Source organism: Symsagittifera roscoffensis, chromosome 1 (assembly GCF_963678635.1).
Source record: "Symsagittifera roscoffensis chromosome 1, txSymRosc1.1, whole genome shotgun sequence".
Classification (NCBI taxonomy): Eukaryota; Metazoa; Xenacoelomorpha; order Acoela; family Convolutidae; genus Symsagittifera; species Symsagittifera roscoffensis.
The window spans coordinates 44,213,169-44,221,576 of NC_087062.1; the positions used below are offsets into that span (position 1 = coordinate 44,213,169).

The following is an 8,408-nucleotide window of genomic DNA, read 5'->3' on the forward strand; positions in this document are numbered from 1 at the left end:
CTTTAAAGACTCTCTAGACTATGGATTTTTGGTAACGGAGTTAACATTTCCGCGACCCAAAAAGTCGAGATATTAGTCGTGGACTCCGACCCGGGTTAGCACTTCTTGTTCATTTTTGCTTTACTGCATAAATTCACCCTGTTTGACCATAAATTAGAGCTTCTTATTCACTGGAAATTTGGATTCAACGAAATAAAACATATTTTCAAAAGTTGACAGAAACTGTTTTTTTTGCAAGCGTTTTGTTCAATTACACTAATCAAAGCAATCTATTCTAGACTTCTTTGTCATAAATACAATCAGGGGCGGATCTAGGATTTTCTCGAGGGGGGGGGGGCGGATTTTTAAAAAGTCTGGCGGCCGCTACTAATTTTTTGACCGAGTAATCGAGATACGGTATTTCCAGAGTTTGTCAGCGACTTTAAAGACTCTCTAGACTATGGATTTGTGGTAACGGAGTTAACATTTCTGCGACCCACAAAGTCGAAATATTAGTCGTGGACCCCGACCCGGGTTAGCACTTCTTGTTCATTTTGCTTTACTGCATAAATTCACCCTGTTTGACCACAAATTAGAGCTTCTTATTCACGGGAAATTTGGATTCAACGAAATAAAACACATTAACTTTTCGACCACCGCGATTAATGTTTCGACCCTGTCGCGACTAATTTTTCGAACGCCGTGTAACTTTTCGACGGCTGCGACACTTTTTCCGACGGCCGCGGATAATTTTTTGATCGCCGCAACTGACTTTTTGACGCCGCGACTAATTTTTTGACCACCTCGGCTAATTTTTCGACCGCTGCGACTAATTTTTTGACCTTGGCCACTTAATTTCTGATTGCTGCGTCTAAGTTTGGCGGCCGCTACTAATTTTTAATTTTTCGACTGAGTAATCGAGATACGGTATTTCCAGAGTTTGTCAGCGACTTTAAAGACTCTCTAGACTATGGATTTTTGGTAACGGAGTTAACATTTCCGCGACCCAAAAAGTCGAGATATTAGTCGTGGACTCCGACCCGGGTTAGCACTTCTTGTTCATTTTTGCTTTACTGCATAAATTCACCCTGTTTGACCATAAATTAGAGCTTCTTATTCACTGGAAATTTGGATTCAACGAAATAAAACATATTTTCAAAAGTTGACAGAAACTGTTTTTTTTGCAAGCGTTTTGTTCAATTACACTAATCAAAGCAATCTATTCTAGACTTCTTTGTCATAAATACAATCAGGGGCGGATCTAGGATTTTCTCGAGGGGGGGGGGGGCGGATTTTTAAAAAATTTCAAAATTTTTGTCTACTTTTTTTTTAGGTCGACCGAATTGATTTTTCGAGCTCTCCCTAAGCACGGTTTAGTCCCTGTTTTTTTGGGGGCAAATTTTCCGCGCCGCAGGCAAAATTTTGAAAAAAAAGAGTCCAAAAAAGGCGTTTTTAAGCACTTTTTGGAAAATGTTGACCAAAAAATCGCGTTTTTTCGGCGCGCGCTCCCCGCTCAAAATTAGTATATTTTCGCGCCAAAGGTGCTTTTAGAAAAATTTTAGGGTCGGTCGGCCAAAAATGGATTTCTTAAAAGGTACGAAAGTGGGACCCTTAGGGTTGGCAGGGGATCGAATCCCTGAGGGGAAGGAGCGTCCGCAATCCGCGCCCCCCTTCCCCCCTCCCCCCCCCCCCTAAATCAGCCCCTGCTTACAATTATGTAATCAATTTACAAAATTAAATTGCGAGTTTCAATAATCTGTAGCAATCTATAATTATTTTAAACTTTTTAACACTACTACAAAGTATAATAATAAAAAATTGAGTGACACAAGGAGAATACAAACTACAAGAAATCAGGATCCATGAAAGGGTCTGGGTCTTTATCCAGCGATTTATCTCCGATCCACTTCTGGACCTCCAAAGCCACATTCCGAGCACTTCTCAGAATAATCTCCAGTTGAATCAGAGTTGTTACAAATGACAAGCCTCCAGCAGCTGCCAGTCCCACAATCGGCAATGTCACTTTCATCATTCCTTCAACTGATTCCGATAAGACAACTAGTCCTAAGCTTTTTAGGAAAACTAATAAGACTTGTGTGTGAAGGTTCTTTGTGCTGAACCAATGATTTTGCTCCCTAACAAGGGAAATTGCTCCATTTTTGGAAGACAGCAGTGCAACTACCATCTTTTCAATACTCTCTGGTTCCTTGTGAGCCTTCTTTTCTGTTTCAGCAATGGATACCTTGGTGAGATTGAACTTTTCCAAATAGAGCTTTATTTCATCGTAAATTAACTTCGCATCAAGGATCATTCCAACTCCTGGAATAGGTTGCGCTCCACCAGCAGCTGAAGCCGTTGCAACAACTTTTATTCTTTTCCTCAACTGACTGTACATTTCCTGTACCATCTGCGGCCCTCGGATTTTGATTGAAAACAGAAATGCAGAAGCTTTTGTCTGAGATGCAAACCCACGCCTGCAAATTGTTTCCACGAACAGAGCCATATCGAAATATTGCATTGCTTCGAAGGGCTCTTCAACGTTCACAAGGAATATCTTGTGCAGCTCCTGATCAAAGCCACTTTCGTTAAGCTGTGTCATCAGGAGCTTCCGAATTTCAGCGACGGCGTCGTTCTCGCTAACTTTCTGCTTCTTCACTAACTTTGCCACTTTTTCGTCTACGTGCGTTCGCACAAGGTAGAACAACTTTCCTCTTGCAACCAATTCTTTGGCAACAAAGAGCTCCCCGTCTCCGAGCATCTCTTTGGTGACAATGATATACACGTCGTAGTTGTTTTCCTGCAGTTTAATGTCGTCAAAGTATGTTTCTCGTTTGAACTTGATCCCATCAATGCCGGGGAGATCCCAGAAAACACAGTTGGGGAAATCTGTATTTGCAACTTTTTGAATCTCCATAGTGGTCGGTGCAAGGTCCCCAACAGCAGCTACTTCTTCTCCGCAGAGGGCGTTTATGAAGGAAGATTTGCCTTGTCTTGATTGGCCGATGATAGCGATATTAATGATCTCGTCTTTCCATCTATTCAGTTCGGCATATTGATCCTCGTTTATCAGAGAGGCGTCCCCATTGAGAGCAGTTGTCGTATCATTGAAATGGAGAACGCCTTGATTCACTACTGCAGTGTCTATGTTGAGGTCGTTAAGTAGATGTTCAGTGTCCATATTCTGTTGTAAAGACAATGTTTAAGACGATGTTTTCAACGTAGCAAAGTTTGCTGAAGTTTGTGAGACGAATACGTTTGCAACGTATGAGCAAAATGTGTTATAAAGCCAAAATGTTTAAGACGATACTTTTAGCGTATGCAAATTATGAAGGACGAGTTTTGCTAAGAAAAATTAAGTTTATCGAGTTATACATGCGGTAAAAGAAGTGCAGATGAAACTGAATTGAATATAACAAGTATTGTGTGATTCCGCATATTACAAAAAGAGGTCCAGTAGTGTTCTGCACGTCATTAAATTAACCGAACTAGCCTTCATCCCGCACCGGAGTTCCATGGATAATAATCGATTATAATGGAAAAGTGTTGTCTAAAATTTTGTCATTATAATCCATTATTGTGGCAAATTTAGACCACTAAATCGATTATATTGTCATTATAATCGATTATTTTTGTTCAAACAATCCATTAAAATCCATTATAATGGATTATAATCCATTTAAAATCCATTATAATTGATTATAACGGATTATAATTTATACATTTTTTTGCAAAATCATTTGCAAAACTTGCAATATTTCTGCGTTACTCATGTCCTACTCGCAATCGAAACCTAACCGAATTAACCCCCCCCCCCCCACACACTTTGTCCCCATCCGCGTTTGCCCAAAACCCCTCCCCCACTCCCCTATGTTTATCCCTACGCCCACCCCATCTTTGCTAAAGTTTATCCCCAACCCCCCACCCAAGTTACAGTCCCCCCACCCAAGTTACAGTCCCCCCACCCAAGTTACAGTCACCCCCACCCAAGTTACACGGGGGGGGGGGGTGGGGTAAATGGGGGGTTGTAAACAGAGAGGCAAAAACAGGGAGGCAAAATAAGACAAAAACTATAAAAAATGAAAAGTGAGATGTAACATTTTATGAAACCGAATAAAGCAACTGCACTAAACAGTAATTGCGATAACTTTGAAAAAACTTGTAAATATCATGACTAACCTCTCAAAAAAATCCATTATAATTGATTATAACCGATTATAAGCGATTATATTGGCATAAAAAATACTCGAAATATAATCCATTTTTAATGGATTATAATCGATTATAATGGATTATATTGATATAAAAAATAAAATATTGTAATCCCTTTTTAATCGATTATAATCGATTATTATCGAAATTTATTGAGACAGACCACGAAAATTCAAAATAATCGATTATTATCCATGGAACTCCGGTGCGGGATGCTTATATAAGGCAAAGATTTTTTAGAGCAGAGGTGACAGCACAATTTGATGTAAAGAACATATTTGGTACATTTCTATAAGAACTTCAATCCAAAAATTTTTGCCATTGCAAAAACTGGCTTCATGTTTGGTCGATGAGAGTCAAAGCTATTATTTTTAACTACTGATTTTTGCATATTTTTTACGGCTTAAATTTGTTTTTTTTAAATTTTGCGTAGAAAGAGAATAACCCGAAAACCTTCAAAAAGTATTGAACCAAATTTCATATAGCAGAAAAGTGTCCAAATGTTATTCTACATTTTCTACTATTGTAGAATTTGAATCAATACTTTTTGAAGATTTGTTGAATATAGTCGCTATTTATTCTACGCAAAACACGTTTTTTTTTGCCTTAAAACGTGCAAAAAAAAACAGAAACTTTATATCAAAACACGAGTAAAAACGGGGTTCCCAAAATTTCCGCGTCTCTTTAATTTCCTCAAACAATTCCAGCTACAGAAATGTAAAAAGAAAATCAGAGTAAAGCTGCATAATTCAAGTCTATATATAAAAAGGTTTTCTCTGCAAATTTTTTTGTTTCGATTTGATACATCATCTTGAAAAATAACCTGTAAAACAGATATATTAGAATATTATTTTCATTGTTTTCATAATATTTCATAGTCGCGAAAGTAGAAATATAGGTCGAGCACAGTCGAAACATACCCGATTTTGGCCGAGAAAGTCGAAACATAGGTCAAGCACAAACAAGACATAGGTCGGTGACCGCTCGACTAGCATAAAGCTCGACTAGCATAAAAGTTTGAAAACATGAAAATCTATTGATTAGCATAAGTTTGATACTTTAAGTTCTCAGAAATACAAAACAACAACCATAATCCGTTCAAATTTAAACATATTTGCATTAGTGAGAAAAAGAAAATTGAGCTTATGAGAAATAAAGCAATCAACTAGCCAAAGGGTGGGAGATTGTTAAGCAGATTGCCTGCACCGGCAGATTGCCTGCACCGAAGTTTCATGGAGAAAAATCTAATAAAATGTTGTCTATAAAATCGATTATCATGGCAAATTTAGACCACGTAATGAATTTTAAACCATTTAAGTCGATTTTTTTCGAAATAAAAATCCACTAAAATCTATTATGATTGATTATATTCTATTTTTATATCAATATAATGGATTTTTTTGTACATAAAATCTATGAAAATTGATTAAATTTTTTTAATAATGACTCCACTTTTTGAATTTTCTGCAAAACTCGAACGAAAACTCCAAAACTTAAACTCATCCAGGGGCGGCCAATATGTAGGAATTTTCCAAAAAATTCCCAAAAATGACCTTTCTGATAAGTTTTTCCAAAACATTTGCCTGTAGCGCTAAAAATTTGGTCGAAATGCGTTCTCTTTAATGTTGTGGGGTGCTCGGAAAATCAAATTGGCGAACTGAAAAAAAATCGACTAAATTTTAAATAACCGATAACCGATAAAAAATTTTCCCCTCCGATAAAACCGATAACCCCCCCCCCCCCCCACACACACACACACACACACACACACGTTACTCACACCCCCCCCCCCTCTACGTCTCCCTATGCCCTTTTCTACGTCCCTTAGGTTCCCCCAGGTCCACACCCTCCTCCCCATCTCTCCTCCTTCCCCGCATTCAAACCCAAACCACACCCTTCCCACGCGCTTACCACACCCCCACTTAACATTAAATTAATAACAAAAATACGTGACTTTTTATAAATGTTCATAAACGCGATTGAAATTAGGAACAAATGTAAATTTAGCGAGAGAACAAAATAACAAAATTAAATTTAACATTATTATGAAAAAATGAAAAGAGCACATAGAAAGATTGTAATAAATAGATTATAATCGATTAAAATTGATAATTTTCCTTTTCATGAAATTTTTCGAAAATAAGTTGAAAATAATCGATTATAATCAGTTATAATCGACTATTTTGGGATTTTTTAGCTTAAAAAATAGTATCATTATAATTCATTTTAATCGATTATAATCGAATATTTTTGTTAATTTATAGAAACTGACAATGAAAATCCAATATAATTGATTATTATCCATGAAACTTCAGTGCAGGCGAGTCGAGTTTGAATTCTCAAAAAAAAGCTCTTGCGCTAATTCAATGTATTTTTATAGGGGCGGATTAAGCAAATTCCATCGATTTGCCCTCGCGCCCAGTGGGATACTCAACGGTAAGTCACTTAGGGGGTATTCAAATCGGGCATTTTTTGAGTATGCTCGATCTATCTTCTATTTTCGCGACTATGAACTAATATGAATAAAATGAAATGAAAATTATAACATGTTTTTCAGGTAATTTCTAAAGAGGCTGCTTGAAATGAAAACAAATAGTAGGAGCTACTAAATTGCAAAACTCTGTCAGAAATTTTTTTAAATAATTTGAGTGAATGTTCTAGCTTTGCTCTGATTTTCTTAGCAAAAATGGAGTGAAACAGTTAATTTGAAAACTAAAATTTAAGGAAATTAAATGGACGTGTAAATTTTTCTGGCCGTGGAAACCCTTTTGTGGCAACAAGAGCTCTTAGATCTTCATGAAAGGGGTTCCTCAGAAGAATGGATTGTTGCTGAGTGCAACTTTTTGATGGATATTTTCATTGAGCTCAGTTTTTTTTGCTCAATTTTCAATTTAAATTAATTGAATTCTTCAAAAAACAAGAAAGTTTTTTTGAATAAGGGGTGTACGGCCGATTTTCCGATTGTTCGACTGATGTTTTGACTTAATCGACCAAACTCGAGTATTTTTTGGCTGCGCTCGACCTGTTTTGATTTTCTCGACCGAAGTTGGGGTCTTTCGACATTGTACTCGACTTAAAATTTCTTCTCGACCACGAATTTTCAGTTGTCAAACGGCGCCTACTCGACTTCCAAAGTCATAACATACAAGTCGAGCACATCGGCCCGCGTGTTGTTTAATAAAGCCGTATATTTGCGTCTGTCATTGCATCCTTCAACCAAATGCGATTATCAATTCTGAATAAAAAAACTAGATTTTAAATTTTCAAGTGGCAGGTGTTAGTCTGGTGAAGAAACGTACCTGCAGATTTCTACTAGGCCAATTTTCAGGCCAAAATCGGTTATTTTTTTAAAACAATTTGTGTTCGAAGTGGCATATTTAGTTCGATTTGAAATAAGCAAGACAAAAACGACAAAAATTATGAGTAAAATATTGTGTGTGCACTGTGCATGCATGATGGTATTATGTGCTAGTGTCTGGCAAAATAAGACGAAAGTGGTTTGGGACGACAAAAAATCTGGGAAATTTAGAAAACATCTCAGTCAATAATTTCTGCCTTGAACTACAAAAAGTTAAAATCCAGAGATTTTTGAGACCAAAATGCAAGCCTAAATGAAGTATGACAACCATTTCTGTAAAATATGCATTTCAAAAACGTCAAACATTGATTGGTTTTTCATTTTCGCGCGTTCGTATTTGCGTATTAGTCACAATTTATACAATACCTACATAGAAATTTTCAATTAAATTTATTTTCTGAAAATTGATTTAAGCTATTAAAAATATGGCAGCCAAAGCTAAATTTCTAAAATAAAATCGAAATAGCGCAAGGAGAAATAGGTAACAAGATCCGTTTTGTTTAAACTTGACTAGAGCGAGTAACTAAAGACCGTTAAGAATGAAGTCTTCTTAATGCCTTGTCGGCTTATCTATACCATGTCGTCAGAATTATGAAAGCCAACCAAGGATTAAATACAAGCAGTCAGCGAGCGCTGTTACGTGAAATAAAATGTGCATAGGTTACATGAAATTCTAGTAAGCGTTGGTATATTTTTCTGCCGCTGTATTTATGAGAAACAGTAGCTTGCTTTGTGTGAGCTCTATTTCCCGCCGCTGTATTTCTGAGAAACAGTTGCTTGCTATCGTCAATTTAAGCTTAAAATTGCTAAAAATAAAAACAAGACTGCTCGTATCAGGGCGAAGCCCTGAAAGTTCCGACTG

The 8,408-nt window shown here is 36.9% G+C and overlaps 1 protein-coding gene across 2 annotated transcripts; it reads right to left on the reverse strand.

Moving 5' to 3' along the window:
• Window positions 1-1,672: 1,672 nt before the first annotated feature.
• Window positions 1,673-8,105, reverse strand: LOC134856765 (interferon-inducible GTPase 5-like). 2 transcript variants are annotated; one of them, XM_063873034.1, is made up of 2 exons: window positions 8,033-8,105; window positions 1,673-3,464 (listed from the first exon to the last, which is right to left on the reverse strand). In XM_063873034.1, the coding sequence occupies exon 2, from the start codon at window positions 3,155-3,157 to the stop codon at window positions 1,823-1,825; it is 1,335 nt and encodes a 444-aa protein (XP_063729104.1). In that variant the 5' UTR covers window positions 3,158-3,464; window positions 8,033-8,105; the 3' UTR covers window positions 1,673-1,822. The 2 variants fall into 2 exon arrangements, with proteins under 2 accessions (XP_063729104.1, XP_063729105.1); XM_063873035.1 differs by lacking the exon at window positions 8,033-8,105 and adding an exon at window positions 7,488-7,610 and having other exon boundaries at window positions 1,673-3,160.
• Window positions 8,106-8,408: the final 303 nt, after the last annotated feature.

Coding starts and splice junctions, on each gene's coding strand:
- LOC134856765 (XM_063873034.1), bottom strand. CDS start 3,157: ATGGACACTGAACATCTACTTAACGACCTCAACATAGACACTGCAGTA.